The sequence below is a fragment of the Protopterus annectens genome, chromosome 13.part0 (genome assembly GCF_019279795.1).
Source record: "Protopterus annectens isolate FY-2018-M chromosome 13.part0, PAN1.0, whole genome shotgun sequence".
NCBI classification, from domain to species: Eukaryota; Metazoa; Chordata; order Ceratodontiformes; family Protopteridae; genus Protopterus; species Protopterus annectens.
This window is the reverse complement of record NC_056747.1, coordinates 519,084,575-519,111,745: the sequence shown is the minus strand read 5'-3', so window position 1 is coordinate 519,111,745 and position 27,171 is coordinate 519,084,575. Positions and strand designations below refer to the sequence as shown.

The following is a 27,171-nucleotide window of genomic DNA, read 5'->3' as shown; positions in this document are numbered from 1 at the left end:
CAGCATAAGAAACAAAGAGCTGATCGGATTTCCTGAATTGTTTTGTTCTGTCCAAATAATATCTGAGTTGGCGGTGAACATCAAGATAATGTAACTTTTGTTCCGATCTGTTTGAGTAGTTTGGGAAAAATACAGGAAGATCAATAGCCTGATTCAAATTACTCTTAGAGGCGACCTTAGGTAAAAAGGTCGGATTAGTTCTCAATGATACTCTGTCTTTGTGGAAGACAGAATAGGGGGGGCGAACAGAGAGAGCATGGAGTTCAGACACCCTCCTAGCCGATGTAATAGCCACCAGGAATAAAGTTTTCCATGAAAGAAATTTCAGGGAACATGAAACAGCTGGCTCAAAGGGAGGAAGAATCAAGGATGTCAGCACTAAATTTAGGTCCCATTGAGGAGGAGGACTCCTGATTGGAGGTTTCAGGAGAAAAATTCCTTTTAAGAAGGCTCTACAGAGCTTGTGGGACAATGTTGTGATCTGCGAACCCGACATGAAAGTTCGAGATAGCAGCCAACTGAACTTTGACCGTGGAAGAAGAGGAGCCCGCGTGAAAGATCTCCGCTAAGAAATCCAAAACTGCTTGTACTGGAGCAGTAAAGGGATCAATATTTTTAGCCTTTGCCCAATAAGAAAAATGTTTCCATTTGCTAGTATAAATCCTCCTAGTAGAGGATTTTAGGGAAGCTACTATGATGTCTCTAACAGGATTAGAGATCATAGGAAGCCTGGCTAAGGAAGGAAGTGGAGCAACCATGCTGTGAGGTTGAGAGAAGGGATAGACCGGTGCAGCTGACCCGATTGGTGAATCAGAAGGTCTGGCACTGGGTCCAGATGCCAAGGCTGCACCAAAAGGTGACGATGGAGGAACGGAAACCAAATCTGTCGAGGCCAATAGGGAGCAATGAGAATCATTTTGGCTCTCAAAACGGTGGCTTTCTGGAGTACTTGAGGAATCAGCGGAAAAGGAGGAAAGGCATAAAGAAGTCCCTGGGGCCAATCTTGGGTTAGAGCGTCTCTGGGGGGATGGCCTGGCAGTGGAAAGAGAGAGAAGAAGTCTGGGCATTTGCTGTTTTGGGGAGTAGCAAAAAGATCGCAACATGGGCGGCCCCATTCTAGAAAAATCTCCTCCACTATAGATTGTTTGAGAGACCACTCGTGAGGCATGAGAATAGCTCTGCTCAATCTGTCCGCTAAAATGTTGGTTTTCCCAGGGATATGCGTTGCTACCAGAAACCGATGAGAGGAGATCGCCCATTGCCAAAGTCTGAGAGCTTCTCGACACAAGGGGTAGGACTTGGTTCCGCCCTGCTTGTTGATATACCATACTACAGACATGTTGTCTGAGTGAACTGCAATTGTTCCCAAGGGAAGAAAGTCGTTGAGGGCTTGCAACGTTAAAAGCACTGCTCTCATCTCTAGGACATTTATGTGCAGGTGGTATTCGAACGGTTGCCACATCCCATGAACCATCCTGCCCTGATAATGACCCCCCCACCCGATCAGAGAGGCGTCCGTAGTGACAGTGGCTACCGGGGCTGGGGGTACAAAGGGTCTGCCTTGGTGAATCTGGGGAGAAGTAATCCACCATGAAAGATGATTCCTGCAAATTTGTGTCACCAGTATTTGGTGATGCATCGGAAGTTGTTGGTAAGACCATTGAGTGAACAACATCCACTGAAGCAGGCGCATTTTGAAGCGGGCCAGGGGAAGAAGTGTAATGACCGCAGCCATGAGGCCCAACACCTTTAGAACCATTCTGGCTTGTACTTTCTTGCTGGCTAGGATGATCCTCACGTGACTTTGTATATCTAAGATTCTTTGGTCTGTGAGGGTTGCTGACATCCGAACAGTGTTTAAGTTTGCGCCTATGAAAGTAATAGACTGGCAGGGCAATAAGGAGGATTTTTCGTAGTTGATCGAAATTCCCAATTGAGTGCAAAGATTTATTGTGTAATCCCTGGCTTGAAGAAGTTGATGCCTGGTGGTGGCTGAAAGGAGCCAGTCGTCGAGATACGGAAACACCTGGAATCCTTGACGCCTCAGGTGAGCCGTGACCACTGCCATACATTTGGTGAACACTCTGGGGCTGTAGTGAGACCAAAGGGCAGGGCTCTGAATTGGAAATGACTGGACCCCAGCCGAAGCGGAGAAACCTTCTGGAGCGTCTGTGAATTTTATGTGATAGTACGCATCCTGAAGATCTATTGAGCACATCCAGTTGTCCTTCTCTAGGAAGGGCAGAATTGACTGAAGTGTGACCATTCAAAATCTTGTCTTTCTCACAGACTTGTTGAGTCTGCTGAGATCCAATATTGGTCTCCAGTCTCCCGTCTTTTTGGGGACCAAAAAGAATCTTGAGTAGATTCCGGACTCTGAATGGTCTGTTGTAACTGGCTGAATGGCACTTTTGTAGAAGTTTTAAAACTTCTAACTCTGCAATTTCCCTTAGACCGGGTGGTACATCTGGAAGGGAATTTGAGTGAGAGAAAGGACTTTCCTCGAAAGGAATTTTGTAACCCTCGGATATGATCGACTGTACCCATCTGTCTTGAGTGAGGGAATGCCAGGCTTCTGGGTACAGCGATAGTCTTCCCCCAACTGCCTCCAAGGATGGACAGTCGGGCAACATCTCAGGGATGCTGAAAGGGCTTGTCAGAGAGAGGCTCTCTGCTTCCCTGGTTTTGTGGACCCCTCTGCCTCTAGAGTGGCGTCTGTTATTGTTACCCCCTCTGCCTCTAGGGGTAAACTGACCACGTGTATCCGGCGTGACTCCTTGGGATTTGCGGAACCACATCTTGCCACCCTTCTGTCCTTTAGGGTAAGGTCTAGAAGGAGTGGAAAAATGGACCCCTACGGCAGAAAGAGTCTTGCCGTCCTGCTCACACCTGGTCAATGTATCCTTCACTTGAGGGCCAAACAAAGCTGACCCATCAAAGGGAGAGTTTGTGAAGGACGCCTTAAAGGGATCTGCAAAATTACAGAGTCGCATCCAGGCTTGGCGTCTAAGAGCCACACCTGTACCTGCGGCCCTACTTGCTCCATCTGCTGCATATGATATCAGTCGCATGGAGGAGTTAGTAATAGAATTAAGGGTTCCTAGCTGCGAAGCAATTTTTTGTTGAACCCCTGCAGCTGTGGGATCCTGTACTACTTCACCTAGCTCCTTAAGGATATCCCTTTGGAGTCTGGTGAAGTGACATAAGTAGTTCAGCGAACGCATAGCAAAGGTCGCTGAAGAGAACATCCGCTTACCATACCTATCCATGGTCCTAGAGTCCTTATTAGGAGGATGGACAGGTACGGAAGGATCTGCAAGTTCCTTCTTAGTGGCAGCCGCCACCACCATGGCATCAGCAGGGACACCTTTCGTAAGGAATAGCTTATCCGAAGGGGCAGTAATAAATTTTGACGGCCTCCTAGGAACTGGCTCTACAGAGTCAGGAGCAGCCCAAGCCTTTTGAGCAATAACCTCCATGAGGGGGTCGAAAGGCTGAGACACCCAGGAGGTGGAGGGCCGAGATCCAAACGCCTCTAGGTATACAGACTCATCCTCAGAGGGATTATTGGAGGGCCAGTTTCCCCTCTGTTTTAGGAGTTCTAGGATGTCTGAAAAGGAGACATCCTCAGAGGGGGATCTTGGGGATCCCTCCGACTCATCTAAGTCGGTATCTGAAGTGATAGACTCAGGGGAGTCTATATGTTTCCTCTTACAAATCCTCTTGCGCGGAGGATCCCCTGACTGATCAGGAGAATCCTCGGAAGAGGGGGTTCTTCCCAGTGGGAAAACCTGAGGCGGAGGATCTCTGGGTCCGGGAGCAAGAGAGATGGCAGAGATATCGACAGGCACCGTAGAGGGAGGAGCTAAGGGAACAGACTGCTGGCTGAGTCCAGTGGCCAGCACACTCTTCATCACCTCGAAGGCCCCCCTCCCAGGGAGGTCCGAGAGAACCCGTTCCGAAGAAGCCGGAACTCCAGGGCCCACCAAAAGGGAAGGCTCCGAGGCAGATGTCGGAGCCGAGCTCACCAAGGCCGAGGCTCCAAGGGGAAGAGTGGGGTCGGACAAGGGTCCGATGCCACTCACCCCCTCGGAGGAGACCAGGGAAGCCCGACCACCGAATCCCTCTAAGGAAGGTCTCGAAGAGGAGATAAGAGTAGATGCTGAGGGAGCAGAAGGGGGGGGGGGATCTGCCCCTCAGCCATAGCAGAAACTATTCCCGAAGACTCCAGCTCCAAACTCTGAGGTAGAGTCGAAGGAGGAACTACAAGAGGGTGTGGACTAATAGTCTGTTGAGACGGACTATGTAGCATCTGGGCCAGTGCCTGTGATTTCAATAATCTACTGACCACCCTCTCTAAATCATGGTCAGAAAGCCTGGATGACCTAGATGATCGGCTCCGATGGCTCCGTTCCGAAAGGAGAGGTGAGGCCGGAGCCGAGAGTATCGGTTCCAAGGAAGGGGACCTGGACCTCTTCCTCGAAGGAACCATCGGAGCCGACGAAACCATAGATGCAGTCGGAGCCGAGGACTTTTCGGCACCGACAGAAGGTCTCGATGCATCGGCTCCGGCCGGAGCCGATACAGACATAAAGGTAAGGGTGTCGGAGCCGGTCGGCGCCAACACCGAAGCCTGAGCCACATGGTGGTCAGAGCCAGTCGGAGCCGACACCGATGTGACTGAACCAGTATCGGCACCGATAGCCATCGGTGCCGAAGGTTTATGCAAACTAGGATCGGCTCCAGCCGGAGCCAATCTAGACTCAGAAAGAGTCGGAACCGAGGCCGCAGGCTTAGACACAGAAGCCTGGGCCTTGGAAGACTTAGAAGTCTTGCTCAGAGCCGACTTAGCCGGAGAGCCCTCCGGTTTAAGAAGACCCCTTAATATCAATTTATTTCTCCTCTCCTGCAGGACTCTCTGGCTAAAGGAATGACAAATCGCACAGGAGTCCTGCAGGTGGAGAGGTCCCAGGCAGTATAAGCAAGAAGTGTGACCGTCTGTCAGAGACATCTTCTGACAGCACGAGTCACACTTCTTAAAGCCTGAGACCCTTTCTTTGGACATAGTTGCAGAAAACACACACAACACAGTCCCAAAGAACAAGTTATCCCAAGAAAAATATTGAGAACTAACCTCTCACACACACACACACACACACCCCCTGACAAGGGGGGGGGTGGGAGGGGAGAAGGCCTGACTAAAAAAATTAAGGAGTGAGGGAAACTTTAGTCAGAAAAGGGCTTAATATAAACTAAAAAAGTTAAATATAAAGTTTAAAGTGAAAAGGGGGCTAAGATAGTTTTATATAAAACACTTACCAGGAGCTGGCAAAAGGAGGACCTCATCAGCGAAGCGGCAAACGAGATCTGGGTACTTACCGCCTTGCATCATGGGATATGGGGCTGCCTCGAGCTGGTAAAAGTGACTCTCGAGCTTAGCAAAGTGCCGAGTCGGAGCCGAGGATCGGCTCCGAACCCATCAAGCAAGAATGAAGGCGAGATTGACAACTTAACATTGTAATTTGATCTGCTTTCCCTTTATTAGGCCTGCCTATCCTGCGCAAGCAATAAGAATCTGTCAAGAAGTTTAGTACGAGTGAAAGTAACTGAATAGGTTGAAGTTTTACAAACAGCAGCAGGTAAACCAATGAGTTTATCTGCCTTAAATTGCCTTCAATGAGGTTAGTAATTCCAGTGAGTTACTCTGATCTCAGTCTCAATGGTTCTCTTTTCTAACATTCTGTTTTTGCAAAATGCTTACGTAGGGCACAAAATTCAAGAGCATCTTGTACAGTTACAGATGCCTTTTGTCATGGCGGTAAAATAATGTCATCTTTTAAGTACAAACAACAAAAGCAGCATCATACGTGAGCAATGAATTATCATCTGATGACAGCACTCACCACAGACAACATATACTTCACTGGAATGCAATTCAGGAACTTTCCAAATGCCATATGCCAGTAATAAACAAGGGCTGTGTGAGTGACAAGAAAGAAAGTACAGTTGTGTACACTTACCATAAATGTAGATGGTTGAGTGTATTTCACTGTTGCAGTCATCACACTTGCGTTATCTGCCTGCAGGTAGCCCTCAGTTGGCCCGAATACCAGAGACTTAGTATTTCTGCGTCGGATGCTGTCACTCCAGAACTGACGTCAGGTCGTCATGAATATAAAAACAGGCAGCCAATGCCATTACATCAGCTTTTCTTGCCCCAAATGTCAGGAGCCTGCCAAATAGGGAGCTAAGTTACGGTGGGGAAAACACCACCAGTAAAAAGTAAACACCAACACCAATACCCCTTGAAAGGGGTGAGTAACAGCCATAGAGAGGAGAAAGAGAGAGAGAGAAACCAGGGGGCTGAAGGGAGGGGAAACCAGGACTACAGCAGTGAATACACTTGAACATCTACATTTATGGTAAGTGTACACAACTGTACTATGTTCTTCGTGCTTCACTGTTGCAGTCATCACACTTGGGTGGATTCCCAAAGCTGAAGAAGGGTGGAAGCAGTCGAGAAGAGTTGGGGCTGGCTAATATGCCTTGCAGGACTGCTGTTGCAAAACCTGTCCTGGATTTGGAAAAGACAGGCAGGTGGTAATGCTTGGTGAAGGTGTGTACTGAACTCCAGGTAGCAGCTTCCAGGATGTCCCTGGTAGGGACTCCCCTGAGGAATGCTGTAGAGGTAGATGTTGCCCTAGTGGAATGTGTTCTGACCCCCTGAGGGGTTGGTTTCCCATGGTGCTTGTAGCAGAAATGGATGCAGTGCGCTAGCCATTTGGAAATTGTTTGTTTTGCAATGGTCTTGCCCTCTGCCCCTGTTGCCAAGCTGACTAGTAACTGGCCAGATTTTCTGAAGGGCTTAGTCCTATCAAGGTAGAATCTGAGCTGTCTGTGCACATCCAAGGAGTGTAGGATCTTTTCTCCTTTATATTGAGGATTAGGGAAGAAAGTTGGCAAATGGATGGATTGGTTGAGAGCCACACTGGACACCAGTTTAGGCATGAAGGAAGGGTTAAGTCCTGAGGGGAAACCCTGTCAGCATGGAAAATAATGAAGGGTTCCACAGCCATAAGTGCTTGTAGCTCAGGCACTCTTCTAGCTGGAGTGATGGCCAGAAGCAAGGCTGTTTTCCAAGAGAGGAATTTTAAGTATACTGATGCAGCAGGTTCAATGGGGGGGAAGAGTGAGCTATTCCAGTACAAAGTTAACGTCCCATGCAGGGGTGGGTGCTCTCCTTGGTAGCCTTAAGTTGTTTGCCCCTCTCAGGAATTGTTTGATAAGAGGGTGCGAGAAGAAAGGAGGCTTAGTGTTGTAATGAGCTGAAATGGCTGAGGCATGTATCTTAATGGAGGAGAAGGACAGGCCTTTGTGGAATAGATCTAAGTAATCCAGGATTAGAGGCAGGGAGGGCAAAGTTGTGTCCTTTAGACAAAATCCAGGAGAAGAACATTTTCTACTATCAGCATAGGATTTTCCTGTACTGGGTCTTCTGGCTTCAAGAATGATATTCCAGCACCTGCTTGCCTAGGGTTGATGGGGTAGAATTTCAAGGAATAAGCCAGGCTGCAAGATTTAGGGTTTGCAGTTGTGGATGCAAAATCTTTCCCTCCTGCTGAGAGAGCAGGGTTGGGTTCTAGTGTAGGTGCCAGGGTGGCACCGGTGACGGGCTGCACAGGAGTGGGTACCAGTGCTGGTGTGACCAGTCTGGGGCAATCAGAATTGTCCTTGGTCTGTCCTGTCTTATCTTGAGAAAAAGGACAGAGGGGGAAAGGCATAGACTGAGAGATTTACCCGCTGAAAAGATAGGGCATCCACTCTCCAGGCCCTGCTGTGAGGATTCCTGGTGCAGAATTTGCTGAGCTGGTGGTTGTAGGGGGAGGCAAAGAGATCCATCCCCCATTTCTGAATCAGAAGGTTGAAAGTGCTGGGCTCCAATTGCCACTCGTGTAGGTCTAGGAGATTTCTGCTCAAGTCTGCCAGTGAGTTTTGTTTGCCTGGCAGGAACTGAGCTTGCACATGGACTTGCATGTCCAAGGCTGTGTGCCACAGGGCCATGGCTAACCTGCAGAGTGGGTAGGAGTGGGTTCCCCCCTGCCTGTTGATGTACCACATAACTGTGGTGTTGTCTGTTTTTATTATCAGTTGTGCTGGAAAGAGTATGGATCTGAAAGCTGTCAGGGCATTCTGCACAGCTAGCATCTCTTTTTGGCTGATGTGCAGATGAATTTGACTTTGGCTCCAGTGGCCCTGAATGCATTTGCTGTCCATGTGTGCTGCCCAGGCATAGTTTAATGAGTCTGAGGTTAGGGTCTGGGTGGCGTGGGGTTGAGAAAAGGGCACTTCCTTGTTGTGGTAGCATGCTTCTGGCCACCAAAGGAACTCTGTCCTTAGACAGGGTATGATAGGAATGACTGTTTCCAGGTCCTGGGAATGTTGGCACCAAAGACTTTTTAAGTATCACTGAAGTTTCCTCATATGCAGTCTTGCACATGGAATTCGCAGTATACATGAGGCCATGAACCCTAGGGCCTGCAGTATTTTTCTTGCAGATAGCTGGGTTCTGGTGGCCATTTGTTTGAAGTAGGCTGTCAGATACACTTGTTTTTTTGAAGTAAGGAATGCCACCTAGGATGTTGTGTCCAAGCTTACTCCCAGCAATACAATCTTTTGACTGGGTACCAGTTCTGATTTCTTCTCACTGATGGTGTACCCCAAAGAAGTGAGAAGGTGTTTCACAAATGTCAGGTGCTGCAACAGCAATTCCTGACTGTCTGCCTGAATCAGGCAGTCATCCAAGTACGGGAAATTTGGATATTTCTCTGCCTGCAGTATGCAATGGCTGCAGCCAGGCATTTTGTGAAAACTCTGGGTGCAGTAGATAAGCCAAAAGGAAGTGCAGAGAACTGATAATGTATAGATCCTGTCCTGAAATGTAGGTACTTCCTGCATGACTCCCTGATGGGGATGTGCAGATAGGCTTCTTTTAAGTCTACGGTGACTAACCAGGCATCCTTGGCTAGCATAGGAAGAAGATGTTGCAGGGTAAGCATTTTGAATTTTGGTACCACCAGGAAGGTGTTGAGAATTGAAAGATCCAGGATTGGGTGCCAAGAGCCCTCTTTCCTGGGTAGCAGGAAGAGTCTGGAGTAGAATCCTTGACCCCTCTGCTCTACCGGAACCGGCTGAATAGCTCTGATATTGAGCAGGGAAGCTACTTGGCTTTGAGCCTCTGCCCACTGGTTTGGAGGAAGGTCTGGAAACCCGCTTGGGGTTCGTACCCCTGGGATACAATGTTGAGGACTTACCGGTCTTGTGTGATGGACATCCAATTTTTTGCATGAAGGGCAAGTTTTCCTCCTAGGGGCAAAAGCAATTGGGCAGGGCTGGGGAGTTGAGTAAATAAGTCATTGTGAATTTTTCCATAAGGAGGTAGCTTACCACTCCCTGCTTTAAAGGTGGAGGCACTCCATTACTTAGTTCTCTGCACACCCTTAGACTGTAGTCTGGGTGGTCGGCTTCCCCTGAGTTTGGTTTGAGAAAGCCTGGAGGGGGCTGGAAAGGACCAGCGTTTGGAAGGGCAATGCCTACTGAATCTAGGGGGTTGCACTTGTAAGAATTCCATAACAGTCTGCATAGACTTAGCTTTTTCTTCCAGCTTTTTAACAGTCTCTTCTGCTTTGGTGCCAAACAAACTGTCCTTGTTCAATGGAGCGTCTAGTAACTGATTTGACATGGTCTGGCAAGATCTGCTCCTTGAGCCAAGCATGTCTTCTCAGTACAGATCCAGTGACTGGTGCCCAGCAAGATGCTTCTAGGGCGTCAAATTAGGGTGTCAAAGCCACACTGCAAAGTATTCTTATTGACTTGGCTTGCAGAGTGCATCAGCTCCTACAATTCTTTATTTTCTGCACAGTCTGTAAAGGTTGCTACTTTTTGTTTAATAAGCTCCATAATATATTGCTGGTACTTCATCATGTGAAACTGACAATTCAATGCTCTAATACCAAGAGTTGCAGAGGTATATACCTTCTTACTTCATCTGTCCAAAGCTCTGAAATCCCTCTCTGAAGGTGTGGGATTCTTGGCTGTAGTACCCTTGATACCTTTAGGCCCCTGGGAAATAATTGCTGGGTCAGCAGTAGAATTCTTGAAAAGAAATTTGTGAGTGTCAGGTACTCTGTAGCACCTGTCTGGTTTCCTAGGGGCAGGAGGTAAAGTGTCAGGAGTAAGACTGGATTCTATAAAAACATCATCAACAACATACAGGACAGGGAGTATTGCTAAAGGCCTGTGCTGACACAACTCTAGGAATTCTCTGAGTCTCTTTTTGGACTGAAGATAGTATTGGCATTCCCAGTGGAAATGCTCGTTTAAGGTATGCAAGGTTTCACCAAAAGAAAAATCCTCTGGAGGGGAGGCAGAGGGAATGGATTCCTCTGCATCTGAATCCTCATAAACAGATAAGGGCATGTCTTCATAATCAGAAATCTCAGAGTCACTGAACTTCTGATCTGCAGAAGCTGTAGGGGACTGGTCTCTTTTTCTCTTAGCAGGGGAAGGCTGGCTTTCCCTAATCAGCAAAACAAGGTCTTCTGCCATTCTAAGCATTTGTTTTTATGGCACTGGAGCAGGTGCATGCACTTTGGTCATTGGTTTTCTAGGCATAGTGCGTACTCTAGGCCTAAGAAACTCGGTAGTTTTGGTTAAAAAAAGAAGTCGTCGGTTTGAGTCGAACATGGGTTGAGTGAAGAACTGCCTCAGAAGCTGGTGCCTGCACAGCGGCTCCGGACCCATCCAAGGTAGAAACATCTGCAGGTTCCATAGTCGAAGAAGAGTCTTACGGCATACTGGACTCCGAATGGGTCTCAGTAGAGGCCTACAAATCTACTGAAGGGGGTATCAGGGGCTGGGAAAGAACCTCACTGAGTACCGGCGGACTGGCGACTAGCTTAACGGAAGCGTCGTCGGCAGCTTTGGACCTATTCGGTCTATCTCTGTCTTTATCCTTACATTTTTTCAGAATATTGGTAGTGGGATGGCTTACCGAAGCCATTTCAGAATACGGACATCGAGAGCGAAAGAATTTACTGACAAAGAGAGCCCAGCGATGAATGGTTCAGGCATTAAACAGGGCACAAAACCGACAGCGAGGTACGTCGTGGTCTGGGCCTAAACAGGTGACGCAGTAAGAATGAAAATCTCTGTGAGGCATTTGCTTTCCACAGGCAAGACAAATGTTAACTTTTTCTGACATCGGGTAGAGCAAGAAAAAAGGATCCCCAACAGGGTACTTAACTTTAGAAGACTTCAGGATTATTCAATTCGTAAACAAAAATTCAGGTAACAGTCGACTGGCACTTGCGAACTGCTTCTGCTTCGGACTCCTCAGCAAGAAAGACTGATTTAATGGTGTCGGCTGCCTGCTTTTATACCCCTGAAAGTACAGTTTTGTACCTACCATAAATGTAGATGTCCGAACTGGATAGCATCTGCAGTCATAACAAGTGGGTTGTCCTGTCGTCAGGCAGCCCTGCAGTCGGCCGGATTCCAAAGTCCGGGTCCGGCTTCGGCTGATGTCGCACTCCACCCGACGTCATCTCTGTTGGTCTTCGGGTATAAAAGCATCAGCCGACGCCATTTTCCTCAGTGTTTCTTGCCCCAGATGCCAGTAGCCCTCTTGCAGGCTAAAAATTTGGATAGATGCCAATGTTTCCAAATAGATAGAGGTAAACACAACAATAAGCATATATGTACATATATACAAACAAATACACCATAAAGACTCCCCAACAGCTAGCTATTAGGAGGGTAAACACCCTAGGAGTACCACAGAGGGAAGGAGGGAGGGTAATCCTGACTGCAGATGCTATCCAGTTCGGACATCTACATTTATGGTAGGTACAAAACTGTACTATGTCCTTCATGGATGCATCTGCAGTCATAACAAGTGGGTAGAATACCATAGCCAACTAGGGAGGAGGATAAAAGTAGATTATGGTGTGTTTAGGATCCCTTGCAGTACAGCAGTGGCAAACCCTGCTCGGGATCTGGAATATAGAGGCAAATTATAATGCTTGGCAAATGTATGCACGGAGGTCCAAGTAGCCGCCTCAATAATGTCTTTGGTTGCCACTCCTCGTAAGAAGGCTGTGGTAGTGGCTGTTGCCCTTGTAGAATGAGGTCTTATGTTCTGTGGAATTGGTTTTCCATGGAAGGAGTAACAGTATCGTATGCAATTTCCTATCCATTTGGAGATTGTCTGTTTGGAAATAGCTTTTCCTTCCCTTCCTGTTGCATAGGCTACAAAAAGTTGGTCAGTCTTTCTGCTATTTTTGTTCTGTCCAAGTAGTAGCGTAGCTGTCTATGTACATCCAAGGTATGCAGTATTCTTTCCCTCTGTTTTGTGGGTTGGGAAAGAAGGTAGGTAGGTGGATTGCCTGGTTTAAAGACACTCTGGATACCACCTTGGGCATAAATGTAGGATTAGTCCTCATGGACACTCTATCTTGGTGGAAGATTAGGAAGGGTTGCACTGCCATTAAGGCCTGTAGTTCTGAAACCCTCCTTGCTGAAGTAATTGCCAGTAGGAAAGCAGTTTTCCATGACAGGTGTTGTAGGTCTGCTGTTGCTGCTGGTTCAAAGGGTGATAGTGTCAGCTTTTCTAGCACAAAGTTTAAATCCCAAGCTGGTAATGGTGGTTTCCTTGGAGGTTTTACATTCTTGATTCCTCTGAGGAACTGCCTGAGCAAAGGGTGCGAAAAACAGGTGGATCAAAGCTGTATTCTGCTGAAATAGCTGATGCATGTATCTTGATGGAGGAGTAGGACAGGCCTGAATGAAGAAGTTCGCCAGATACTCCAGAATGTTAGGCATATCTATGTTTGACACATCTTTTCCTCTTTCCGTACTCCAAATGACAAACCTTTTCCATTTTCCAGCATAGTTCCTTCTTGTTGAAGGTCTGCGTGCTTCAAGAATAATGTCTTTAACTCTTTGGGAAAGTTCTGGATTAGCTGCTGCTATGTGATGTTCCATGCAGTCAGTTGCAGCGTTTTTAGGTTTGGATGTATGATGCTGTAGTTGTTCTGAGTTAACATCAAAGGCATCAGAGGTATTGGCCACATTTTCTTCCGAGACATGCTCTTCAGTAGTGGGTACCAGTGTTGTCTTGGCCAGTTTGGAGCTATCAGGATTATCCTTGGACGTTCTTCCTTGATTTTTAGTAGTACCTTGTGTATCAAAGGAAGAGGTGGGAATGCATATGCTGTTAGGCCTTTCCAGTTGAAGGAGAGTGAGTCCACTTTCCATGCTAGTGGGTGGAATGTCCTTGTGCAGAATTTTTGAGCTGGTGATTGAGAGGTGATGCGAATAGGTCTATCTGTGGCATTCCCCATTTCTTTGAGATGGTCTTGAAGATGTCCGGTGCAGCTTCCATTCGTGGGCATCCGAGTGGTTCTGCTTAATATGTCTGCTAGAGTATTGTCTTTCCCGGTACAAATATTGCCTGTAACTGAATGTTGTAGCTGAGTGCCAGGGTCCACAGCTCCAAGGTCATTCTGCATAGGGGTATGAATGAGTGCCTCCCTGTTTGTTGATGTACCACATGACTGTGGTGTTGTCTGTCCTTATCATCAACTGGCCCTCTTTGAGAAATGGTTTGAACTTTTGGATTGCCAGTTTTACTGCCAGCATTTCTTTTAGATTGATGTGCAGGTGAAGTTGATCCTGTGTCCACAATCCTTGCACGCATTTGTCCAGCATGTGGGCCCCCATCCTAGGTCTGAAGCGTCTGTTGTGATGGTCTGGCTTGGTTGACATCTGCGAAAGGGTAGGCCTGGGTTTGACTGGCATGCCTGAGCCCACCATAGGAACTCCTGTTTTAAGCATGGAATTAGTGGGATTTCTGTTTCTAAACTGTGTCTGTGTTGGGACCATAAATTCTTTAGGTACCACTGTAGTTTCCTCATATGTAGTCTGGCAAATGGGACCAAGATTATGCATGATGCCATGAAGCCCAAGGCCTGCAGAACTTTTCTTGCTGTTAACTTGTTCAGTTTTGTTAGTGCCAAGAAGTAAAGAGGAAGTTCTTTTGTTTTTCTGTAGTCAGGAATGCCATTTGTTGTACTGTGTCCAATTCAGCCCAAGAATGTCCTTGTTTGGGATGGTATCAGCCTTGACTTTTGTAAATTGACTGTGTATCCCAGTCCTTGTAGCAAGTAAATGACCCTTTGTAAATCTGTTGTCAGCTTGCTTTTGTTGTCCCCTTGTAGCAGGCAGTCGTCCAGGTATGGGTAAATTTGAATTCCCTGTAGTCTGCAATGGGCGATTACTGATGCCAGGCATTTTGTGAATACTCTGGGCAGTAGATAAGCCAAAGGGCAATGCTGAGAATTGATAGTGCTCTGATCCTGCAAGAAATCTGAGGTATCTTCTGCAGATTGGTCGAATGGGGACGTGCAGGTATGCCTCCTTGAGATCTAGAGTTACCAGCCAAGACTCCTTGCCCAGCATGGGAAGAAGTTGCTGTAGGGTCAGCATTTTGAATTTTGGGACAATGATGTATGTATTTAAGGTGGACAGGTCGAGAATTGGTCTCCAACTTTTTCCTTTCTTGGAACTAGGAATAGTCTGGAGTAGAACCCCTTTCCTTGTTCTGCTGTTGGCACTCTTTCCACAGCTCTCATGTTTGCTAACTCCATTATCTGGCGTAGAGCCTCTGTTTTTGATTTGGAGGTAGATTTGGCATTCCTCTTTTGACTGGTAAAGTGTGGAAGTGAAACCGTAACCTTGATCTATGGTTTGTAAAATCCACTTGTCTTTTGTTATGTAGTGCCAGTTCTTTGAAAATAAGGTTAACTTTCCGCCTAGAGGAGCTGCTATTTGTTCCCTGGTAGGCGGATTTAGGATTAAGTCACTGTGGTTGTGCTGATGTAGTGGCAGTGGCTGTGTCTGTGCCTCTGTTGTTACCTTGCCACTGTCGTCCTCTGTAGGCACCTCCTCTGGATTGGTTTCTGCCTCTGGAGCGTCTATTCCTGCCCCTTTGAAATTTTGTGGAGTCAGGAAAGGACCAATTTTGGCAGGCCAGTTCCTGCTAAACCTTGGGGTTGAACCTGCAAGAAATCTTTAACAGTTTGAACAGATTTTGCCTTTTCTTCCATTTTCTTCATAACCTGCTGGGCAGGTGTACCAAACAAACTTGTCTTGTCCATAGGAGCATCTAGCAACTTAGCTTTAACATGATCCGGTAAAGCTTGTTCCTTTAGCCATGCATGCCTTCTTATCACTGTGCCTGTCATGGCTGATCTAAATGAAGCCTCCAGTGCATCATAGCCACATTTTAAGGAATGGTTGCTAACCTGTTGTATGTTATTTACCATCTCTAATACATATTTCTTATCAAGAGATTCATCAGTGGTTAGTTTTTAGTTAACTGATCAAGCATAAACTCTTGGTATTGTATCATGTGAAACTGACAGTTTAAAGCTCTAGCTGAGAGAGTAGCTGAAGTGTAGACCTTTTACCCCATCTGTCTAATGACCTTGCTTCCCTTTCAGAAGGAATAGGGTTTTAGCTGTGGTCGCGGCTACTGCCTTGGGACCCTGGGATATAGTTTCTGGGTCTGCAAGTGGGGCCTTGTAAAGGTGGTGATGAGTATCTGGCACCCTGTAAAATCTGTCTGGTTTGGCAGGGGCTGGGGTAAAGAATCTGGAGCGGAGCAAACATCATTGAAAGCATCATCCACCACAGAGAGAACAGGAGGTATAGCTAAGGGCCTGTGCTGTGGGAGGTGCAGAAAGGTCCTAAGTCTTTTTCTGGAGTCTGAAAAATCCTGTTGCTGCCATTGGAACTGTTCTCGCATGGCATGCAAGGTTTCCCCAAAGGAGAATTCTTCTGGTGGGGAAGCAGCTGGAATGGATTCTTCAGCATCAGAATCTTCAAAATTGGAGAAGGGAGCCTCAGGCTGGTCAGTTATGTCTGATTCATCAGCAGAATCATCAGAAGACACTGGCTCAGGGGGCTCTGCCCTAGGTCTCTTCTCTGGGGGCTGAGAGGCCCTGTCTGGGTGAGATTGAGATCCTCTAATTAAAGAAATTAAATCTTCTGCCAAAGAAAGCATTTGAGAAATAGAAGAGGGCCTGGATGTGGGGGGTTTAACAGGCACTGTTTTAGTAGTCTTGGCTGCTTTAGCCCTGGCGAAGGCCTTAATGGACATGGCAGCTGGAGGCCTAGCAGCACCACGTGCTGGGGTAGAGACATCCAAGGGGATGGTGTCTGATAAGTCAACCACCGTAGTGGGTAAAATTTCTGAGGTCGATTCAAGAGTTGTAGCAGGGGCCTCAGTTGTAAGAATAGGTTCAGCTGTACTTTGATCAGTTTTCTCGGTTTCGGCCGAAACCGAGACACTCGCAGTTTGCTTTACCGTGGTTTCGGCGAAACCGCGGACCGCGAGTGTCGGTCTTTATCTTTGCGTTTTTGGGGTAGTCGGAGGATCCGGCGGCATAATGTACGCAAAATCAGAACCGAAAAACTGTTCTGCAAACTCCGACCGACGCCTAAGCGTCGTCGGTTGATAGAGGCACAGGCCGAACAGGCTGCTACGTCGTGGGCTGGGCCTAAACAAGGCAGACAGTAAGAGTGGAAATCTTTATGAGGTATTTGTTTCCCACAGGTTAAACAATTGTTAACTTTTTCTGACATCGGCTGAGGCAAGAAAGAGTCCCCAACGGGTACTTAACTTTAGAAGTCTTGAAGTAGTATTCGTAGAAGTAATCTCTGGATCCGACCGACCGGCACTTGCGAACAGCTTCTGCTTCGGGCGCCACGCGGCAAGAAAGACTGAGGAAAATGGCGTTGGCTGATGCTTTTATACCCGAAGACCAACAGAGATGACGTCGGGTGGAGTGCGACATCAGCCGAAGCCGGACCCGGACTTTGGAATCCGGCCGACTGCAGGGCTGCCTGACGACAGGACAACCCACTTGTTATGACTGCAGATGCATCCATGAAGGACATCACCTGACATCAGTTCTGGAGCGACAACATCTGACGCAGAAATAGTAAGTCTCTGGTAATCGGGCCGACTGAGGGCTACCTGCAGGCAGATAACCCAAGTGTAATGACTGCAACAGTGAAACTCGAACAACATCTGGGAAAAAAGGGGGTGAACAACATCCCTAATCCCCAGTGAGGTGAAACCATGCCAGAACCTTGTGACAGGGTAAGCTAAAGAATTCAGAACAGCCACTTGAGAGGACATTAGAAGGAACCATACAAGTATCTCGTCCACTAGAGAAGGCATGTCAAGGTAAGGCAACAGTTTGTCAATAAACTCTTGAAATGTCCATAAAAACCAATAAATACATACCATATCAACAAAGGAATATATTTTACGTAGCAATGCCTTACCTTCAGTATTTATTTGTGAAGCCAAGCCAGGAGGTAAATGGGAAATCACTAATTCAGGCCTATAAGAGCAAGACAGAAAAAAAGAACAGACTGGCATACTTATAATGCATTAATCAGCAGATTCACACTCATATACATCAAAACATATAGTTAAAGTCCTAAGTAAAACACAGGAAATAACTGTCATTATTTTTCATAAGACTGGGATGGTTCATCTAGTAGGTAGCAACTAAGGCAAAGTAGCCACAATTCTAAAATAGGTCACAACCTGTAAAGGATACACCACCAAAATTATGACATTTTTCTTAAGTGCAACATATGTCACTGCCAAACTGATTTTTATTAAATCTTGTCATATTCTTCAAGTGTAGCACACAAAACCTTGAGAATTAGAAAAGGACTATATCTTTTAAAATTTTATCTATTAGAAACCCCAGAGGCGAATATCTGCACAACAAGGAATGCTGTAGTAGCAAGGTGACTTTTTTCTTCCATCTGACATGAAAAGTAGATGTTTTATAGTTTCTCCAGTGCAATAACAGTTTTACTCTGTTCTACAAACACAGAAATATAAATAAAAAGTTATATGAAGCCCTTACCATGAACATGGCGGCCAGAGGACCTTGCTTTTCTTAAGACAAGGAAATAAGGGGTTTGTCAGTGCTTCATTACAAACATTATCACTGTGTGAGATAATGAGAAATGGAAACCCTGACATTGACAGAAAATAGTTTTCCTCCACCTGTAATAAACTAATTCAATGAGTAAAAACTCTGGAAGAGCAGTAATGCCATGGGTACCTGAATGAGGAAATGGAAGGCATTTTCTTCTTTCTTGTCTAAAGGGCCTGTGCAATCTCACTGAGATCTCTGAACACTCTACAGATCCTAAATAGAAAAACTAACCTCATTTGTCATGCCAGTTTATGACTGAAGCCGTACAAATGAAATAATGTTTGAAGATATATTACTTTACAAGTGACAGAAAATTTGATGACTTTTTAAATAAGTATGAAATGTGAATCCAGCCCCATACAGAAGAATGAAAAAAACTAATGAGAAACTGAGGATGACCTTCTCATCTTAACAATGGCCATATCTGACTTTGATCAAATGTTGCTGCAAAGAGATGATTCCTTTGTAAATTCTGCAAACCAATAATTCTGTCTAAAGTTAGACGAAAGCAACTGCTTGGTGAGATAAGTCTGTAAAACTTCTCTTTTTGTTGCTTAAGCAGTAGGGTACTATTCCATTATCGGGGCAACACACAATGATCACACAGCGGTTAGCCTGGAAGCGGTTGCTTTGAAAGACTACCCTTGTTTAACTGTGCCAAAGTGTAGAGGCCTGAATATTAATCTGCTTAGGTTTATATAGTTATCAGCATGCTTTTCAACCTTCCAGGTATTACAACCGTATTATTAAGCTTTAAAGTCACAACAAAGGTTCAGAAAGACGAACACTTTCTTATGTTATTAAAAAGTAGTTTATATAACACTATAACATGCCCCACAATCCTCTACTCTACCAATCAACCTTATTCACAACTCCTACCCAAGACCACCCTCAAAAACAGCATCAGCTCAGTCAACTAAACAAACTAGATGTGGTTTCTGTAAGCTGCCACAGTGCAACACCTTTCACAACTGGAAAAGAAGGATTTGACTGTCCCATCTACTTACTCGTAGGGGAATGACAGCGGAGTGAAGCAGACACTTTCTACAGAAATAATTTACGTCCAACCTATGAGCTAAAATTGTGTGACGGCATTGTATTAAAAATGGGTTTAATCAGAACACTGACAACAAGGATTGCCGGTTGGGGGACCCAACGCGTTTTCAAGAAGAAAATAAACAACTTGATGCAACCACCTAACAAATTTTACTACAATAACTATACCTGTCAAGTGACTCTCATTTTAAGCCTTAGAGACGACTGTCCTCGCCGCTCCACAATGGGCTGTTACACGTACACTGCTAAGGATCGTTTTACAAAACAATACCCATGGTAAATAAGACTTAAATCATATTAATTCCTCCAATGTTATACAACACATTTTAACCACATTATCCACTTCTTAGTTGAAGTGCTCATTAGACCTGTTACCCCGATAATGGAAAAGTACCCGCAGCAGATATAGAACCATCATAAACTGGTGTTATCACAAAAAAAAAAACAAAGGGGGGAACTGTAACAAGAATGGCATCCGTTGAAAAACCTCAATCAAGGTATGAATAATCAGCGCATAATCCAACCGCTGAAGCTTTAAATTTGGGATTACCAGTAAAGTATAAAATACTGACAATCTCTGTGCTGCACTCAATCCATTTACCTCAAGACAGATAACAACACTCATTTATAATCTTTTACAGATGACACATGGAATGTTTAGCACCAACACTGGTTCAGGTATGAACTTTACATCAGCTTGCTGTACTACCTCAGATATATTAGGTTTGCACTTCCCTGACTTCAGCCGTTTGCTTCTTTTTTAGACTTTCATTAAATTATCACTTAAAAGATAGGCAAACATACACTTGTATGAAATAACCATATTAACATATTCCCAGTTACAAACAGTAGACATCACATCTATTTTTTTGAATAACTATCATCAATCCAGCATTACATAAATTTCTCAATCCTTGCCTTCCCTTAAACATCACCTCCTCCCTCCTCAAAACTCCACTCTGCCTCCTCTCTGTATGTATTGTTCTCACAATTTCCATATTTTTTCTTTGTAATTTGCTCCTGCCCCTTTGTAAAGATCCCACTTCCAGTTCTTTTCTGTCTGTTACAATATTTAAGACTTCAAATACACAGTTGGATAAAACTCCAACTTCCATTTTCTGGTAATTGCTTCTTTTGGCAGACATGAGAAATAAACTTAAAGCTTGATTATATCTAAGCAATTCAGGCCCTTTATCCAGGCTAAAAAAAGAAAAATCCTTAGTTACCGCCATTTTCTCACCCAATATTTCTGACAGAGTACTCAGTAGGGAACTTTTAAAATCAGCCAACTCATTACACTCGCAATACACATTTCCTCACTTACCTCTTTCTTCCTCATTACACCTTTCAACATTTGGCATCTACGTCTTTCTTCCTCATCACACCCTCCAACATTTGGTATCTACCTGAGGAAAAATTCTTTGGAGTTTGCTTTGGGTATAAAAATACCTATCGAGGCCAAGAAGAAATTCTCTGCAAGTAAGACCCAGATGCAAGGCAGGAAATAATACAAGTAGACAAAAATTGCCAGCAGCAAATTCAGTGTAGAGCATCAAAAAGCATCCAAAAGGCTGTTGAATAAAGTATATAAACGTTTTATTAAATGTAATTAGTATACACCCAGACCGGTTTCAGCCAACAGGCTTTCCTCTACACTGAATTTGGTGCTGGCAATTTTTGCCTACTTATAAAAATACCTATGCAAATACTTCCAAACAAAAATCTTAAATATTCTAGACTTTGCTGCATATTTGGGACCCATACATATGTCCTCACATTGTTTCCTTGTAAATTGCTTATCCAATCTGTCTTCCCAATCTTTTTTAACCTCTTCTGACAGGTTTTAATGGTTATTCTGCAATATTTTATGTGTTCTACTAATTGAACCTTTTTAACAGCAGCTTCTGTTCTAGGTTCAACTAAAAACAGGTATTTCACTTAGGATCCTCCTATCCCCATCTCTTTGCCTATACTCTGACATCAATCCCTGATAGGGAAGGCAGCATATCTCTTAATTTGTTCAGATTTTTGCAGAATGCCTAGATTTCACCTCATATGTTTGGTCTGTCACATTTTGAGATTTTCGGCAAATTACTGAAGGCTGAATATGCATCTGAGTTTCAGACTCTTATGTCCTTCAGAAATGCATGCAAACATAAATCAGGTTGTTTTAGCAACTTTCAAAGTTCATAAAAGGAATAAATTTGTCCCCACTGTTGTGCCTTTGACCCCCCCCATAATTTTAGTCTTTGTCCAGCTGTTTTCACTAACATGTTGAGTGGTATAGAAGGCAGTCTCTAGCCTGCAGTCCAAATCTCTGCTTGACGTACTCCCATTCTATTACCGTTCCCTCTATAATTATTTCCTCCCACAACACTGGTTCATTTGCCAGTTTTCTCCAGTAAACTCTAGCACACTCTTGCTTATTCCCTTTACGCCTACATGCAGTTATCCTCCATCCGCAAAATCTTTCTCCAGTCTCTTGTTGGTTTAGTTTATAGAATACTTTCTGCTACTTTGTGAATATAATATTCTCTATGGCTGTTGTTCTCCTTAAGAATCTGCATCCAGATTCCCGCTCATTTGCTCATTTCCTTATTTCCCCCGCTTCATCATCATCATCCCTTATACTTCGAATTCTACATATCTGCTTGTGTTGTGTGTATACAGGCCTTAACTGCATAGCTTCAAATGAGGTAATCCTAAACCCCCTTGTTTTATTGGAAGGATCAACTTATCCCAGTTAACCCTTGCCCTCTTCCCATCCCAGATACATTCCTTCAATTCTTTACTAATTATCCACAACTTCACCTCTGGTTGATAAAAATATGCCTGACCTGTACATAAAACTAAAGGGACTAAAATTTTCACTTCTTTTATTTTGCTATTCATATTCATAAACAGCAGCTTCCAGTTTCTCGGTTTTTGTATTATCTTTTGTTTCTTCCTAAGTATCCTTTAGCTGCAATAACGATCCTTTTTAATCCATACTCCTAAATACTTTATTTTATTATGTCCCCATAATTAGGGGTACTGCTGAACCAATTCATGTGTGGGTGCATAACTTACAGTTACAGCCTTTCTTTTATATTTCAGCAACAAACTAATAGGAAGACACAGAGACAGCTGATATATCTAGTTCAAAACTTTTACTGCAGTGCAACAAAACACAAGCACTTTCACCAAACAGGCATCATCAGGTGTATTACAAAAGCACTAACAAACACACCCCTATTTATACATCAAATGTCACATGATACAAATTCAAATTTAAAACCACAAATTTAAAGACACAACACATATAAAAGACATATATTTAATTTAAAAACATACATAAATAATGCATACTAAAACTATACTTCAATACTAATAACTACCTTCTTAGGGGTCTCTTCTTTAATTTTGGTACTAATGGAACTGATTCATTGAGCCCATGTCCTACATCAGCCCTAAACCTCACTATCCATGAGGATTCCAAATCCTCTGTCTTAGCACGTATATCACCCTGCCTCACATTCTCATAAATCCTAGCAATTACTAAAAATTTGAAACCATGACTAGAGTCAGTACTCAAAACATGCTTCACCAATGCACTAACCACATTACCTTTAGTCATATGGTAGATATGTTCTCTTATGCATTCTCTGAAGGGACGGTCAGTCTTACCTATGTAAAACTTTTTGCATACAATGCAGTGAGCTAAATAAACAATATGTGAGGTATCACATGTAGCTGCTGTTGTGAAATTATAACATCTACCTTGGTCAGGATGTTCAATTTTGCAACTGCTGTCAATATATACACACCAGTTGCAATGACCACATGGTTTAGTTCCATCTAAATGAGAATTCCTACTTGCATCCTTTGGGTAACACAATCTACTTCTCAGTGACCTACTGTTCTTATATACATTAAGAAACACTGGGGTGTCCTTAGAACTGATAATGATATCGCTAGGCACATACCTGCTCTGTTTTTTATATAAGATGTATAAATAGGGGTGTGTTTGTTAGTGCTTTTGTAATATACCTGATGATGCCTGTTTGGTGAAAGCGCAGTAAAAGTTTTGAACTGGATATATCAGCTGTCTCTGTGTCTTCCTATTCGTTTGTTGCTGGAATTTTTACTTTGGACACAGTAAGTGAGCCTTTTATAGTGGTAGTAGTTTTTATAGTTTCTTTTATATTTATTAATTTTGTATCTCAAAAAGACTTGAAATGGTCTCAAAATGTTCCACAACACTGAGATGTCCTTTTCTGGTTTTATCAGGTACAAAATAATACAGTCTGTAAATAAAGTCAACTTTTCCTGATTACCATGTTGTTGTTGTGTCTTTCAGCTTTTCCCGGTTAGGGGTCGCCACAGCGGAACTCCGGTCCGCTAATGATTGGCAGTTGATTTTTACGTACTGAGTTCCATCCCTAACGCACACCCTTCAACGAAAGTACGCCCATTCACGCATGTCTCCACGCAGAAGACGCTCTAGCTGAGAATCGAACCAGATGGCATCTTACTGTGAGGCGACAACGCTACCATGTAAATTATATATTTGAATTTCTAGTCCATTATTTTTTTTGCCAGATATGGGAAAGAGGACACACTGGCCTGGTTCCTCTGTTCAGACCCAGTTTGTCAGACATGAACCCTTCCATGATAATTTTCACCTCCAATCCCTACACCCTACATGGATCCTCCTAATTAATCTTGTTACTGTATCAGAGAATGGAAAGGGCTTCAACTCCCCTACTCATACAATGCCAACTTACTCTGTTGAATGCTTTTCCTGCATCAAGACCAGCCAATTGCAGTGGTATTTTATTACATTTCCCTTCCCTCTGGATCCCCACTGTTCTATTAATGTTGCCAAATGCTTGCCTCCCCCCCACAAAAGCACAGTGATCCACATCTGTCAATTTTAGCAAGACCCTTGCCATTCTTTTAGCTACTGTAGTCAAACATTTATAATCATGGTTTAAAATTGGAATGGACCTATATGAAGTGGTGTATGATGAGTCTTTGTAGTCTTTCGGTATCACAAGCACCACAGCTTTCTTCCAGGGTGTTGGTGCCTCCCCTCTTTTTAAAATACTGTTAAACAAAACCTTACAGATCTTTATCACTTTCTTCCCTCCTAGCTTCCAAACTTCCATAGGAATACCATTACAGACTGATTATATTTCACCGTTTTTTTATGACATCTCCTCTAATATTGGCATAATTAAGTCTTTCATAAATATTTCCATTTGTGCTCTTTCTTGATTTTGTCTGTCCCTGATATTCTATTGAATATCCATCCTGAAATACTTTATGAAATCTAAATGCTCTCTTCTTTCCAAATGCATCTCCTGTAGCATTGCTATTTGCATGCTGCATTTCTTAATATAATTCAATATTCTTTCCATTTTGTCTATACCTGTGAGGTCATTCACATTCCAAAATAATATGGATAGTGTAGCCGTTATGATAAAAAAATTATTATTCCCCCCTATTATACATTACATTTTTTTTTAATGTCTACTTTCAGCTTTTGTGTTACATGCATCCAGTATACAGCAGCTTCTTGTCATCTCCAACTGAACCTATGTCACATTTCAAAAGACTTATTTTTCTGGAAATCCTCAAGCAACAACAACCACCGCATTCCCAAGAACATCTCCATAACCTATTAAACACAAAAAAATATGCACATCTTTACATAATGAAGGTTAACTTTCCTGATCGGAACAATTGCCCAAATTGACATCTGCACCCACACGCATTACCTACCTAAAATTAAGGTTATCTATGCTAAGGCATGTTACACAGACTGTGTTCCTTCTTATAATTGCTGTCTGTTTTTGTCTTATCTTTATTCCTCTCCCAGATGTGAAAAACAAAATGCTCGCTTTCAGAAAACAAACTTTTAGCCCTAACAGAAAGTCTACTGGCCATCTTTAAATAAAAATATATTATACACTGTTATAGTAAATGTGTTGAAGTATTTAGGTACCAAGAATGCTGCTATATCTTATTCACTTTCAATAATTTCAAACTATTTTTACTAAGCTGCTTTCCATTTTACCTTTTAATTTTATGATTCTCTCAGCAAATGATACCCATTATACTCAACATTTATTGCCTGTACCTGCAGTCAGCTTATCTCCATGGAAACGCAACAAAATGTACAACTGCCCTCAACTAAATTCAGAAAACAGACTTCTCAATTCACACTATTTATTTGCTAATGGAAAACTTTTCATTACATTCACAGTACTCTCTTATTTTTAAAGCCCACATGCTTACAAAAGAAAAGTGTTAATAGATTAAGCCAAGGACATTATGCCATACATTTACCATGCAAAAGTAAAATAAAAGTGATTACATGTGATTTAGTGCACATCAGCAAGTCAAATGGCATCAGAAATTTTCGGTTTCTAAACCTCTTCTACAACATCAACAGAACAGCTTGCAAGGCACAGTTATATTTTACAGAGAATACCATTGCTATGGAACAGAATCCCCATCCATATAAAACAAAGATAATTCCTGTCCAAGTGCAACATAGATTTATGGATAGGAAACAGAAAATGTATCCAGCACTGTCCCTTGTACTACAAATGGACAGATGCAGCTCCTAAATGCTTTATCCCATGCACAGGTCCCCCAAACTAACTATGGTGAGATTCCAGTCATTCTCATTAAGGGTAATATACAATTATCATCCATGGGATGGGTAAGGCCAATCTATAACCAAATGGGATAGGTTATTTTGAGGACAAGAAGTTAAGATGGCTATGCTTAAAATGGTCAGCAAGGTCAGCTAGCTTAGTACTTACACATGAACCTAAAAACATCTTAGCTCTACATATATTATCAGTGCACTTTTACTCCCCAATCTACCACCTAAATAAGCCAAGATTACAGCATATTAACGTTAACATGTTTTTGTCCAGGCTTTCTTCTCTTTTTACATTATACTGTCCACATGTCTTATAATTAAAAAAAGAAAAAAAAGTACTTGTTCACTTTAGTATCTTATGACATACAACAATCCCTGAAAATGATTTACTATCTAACACACAATTCATATCATGAAATGTTTTACACAAACACACTTAAAAATTGTTTTACTTAGTTACTTTTTCCCCTTTATTGTCTTTCCACAATTAATGGCATGAAATGGAATATATGCCTTTCAGTCCCACCACAAGTTTAGCAAAGTCAACAAAAGTCCAATCTTTCTCGGCCACCTTTTCTTGTAAAGACATACTTCACAAATGTGACTCATGTTTTATAGTCCCACATTTATTTACCAATTCCAGTGTTGCTGGTCTTCTTTCTGTTCATCTCAACTCCAAGGTACTCACAATTCATCTACTCGACTCCTGTGCTTTATCTGGGCTCTCAAGCATTTTCTTTTGGAACACTGGAAAATGTTTCACTGGCAAAGTCTCTATGAGCTTTATAATCAGAAGAATGAAACAAACGGTCCCCTTCTGTTTGATGGCTCACTTTTTTGGACAAACTTTTGTATTTCCTTCTTGGTCTGTTGTGCATCAAAAAATGACTTGAATCCTCCAGAAAAAGATATTGTGAAGACAGCTGGGCACAACAGCTTGAATCTCGCACTTGCCTAATGACATTCCCTGTTTGCTGGAATAAATTTGCTCCACTTCTGCCTGGTGTACAGGGAATAATCATTTTCCACAAACACTACTGTCTCCAATTTTTAATACTTTGCCCTTCTGCCACAATTTTGTCATGATCAACTCTTTCTGCTGGTATGACCGTATCTTTAACTAATGCATCTCTTGACTGCTTTCTCATGGCCAGGTTTGGAGCATACACATGGTGTGTATTTTCAATTAACAAATCCTGCCATGGAATACCAGTCTAGTTGCTTATTTGTGCTTAAAATTAACACAGTCTCTTTCTTCCAGTTTCTCCGGTACAGCAGAAAATGTTTCTCTGCATCCTCTGTCTTCTAACACTACCGCTTTTGAGTTTGGGGGTTACCAATGTCTGGCTATAATTTGGCACCTAGAAAACA

General features: G+C 43.4%; 1 protein-coding gene across 6 annotated transcripts in view; it reads right to left on the bottom strand.

Annotated features, from left to right (window-relative positions):
* GTF2I (general transcription factor IIi) overlaps positions 1-27,171 on the bottom strand; it is a 1,956,122-nt gene that overhangs the window by 485,196 nt on the left and 1,443,755 nt on the right. For all 6 annotated transcript variants that reach the window (XM_044054149.1, XM_044054150.1, XM_044054148.1 and 3 more), the window contains one exon: positions 17,413-17,471. In XM_044054149.1, the coding sequence (XP_043910084.1) occupies positions 17,413-17,471 (59 nt within the window). The remainder of the gene's footprint in view (positions 1-17,412; positions 17,472-27,171) is intronic.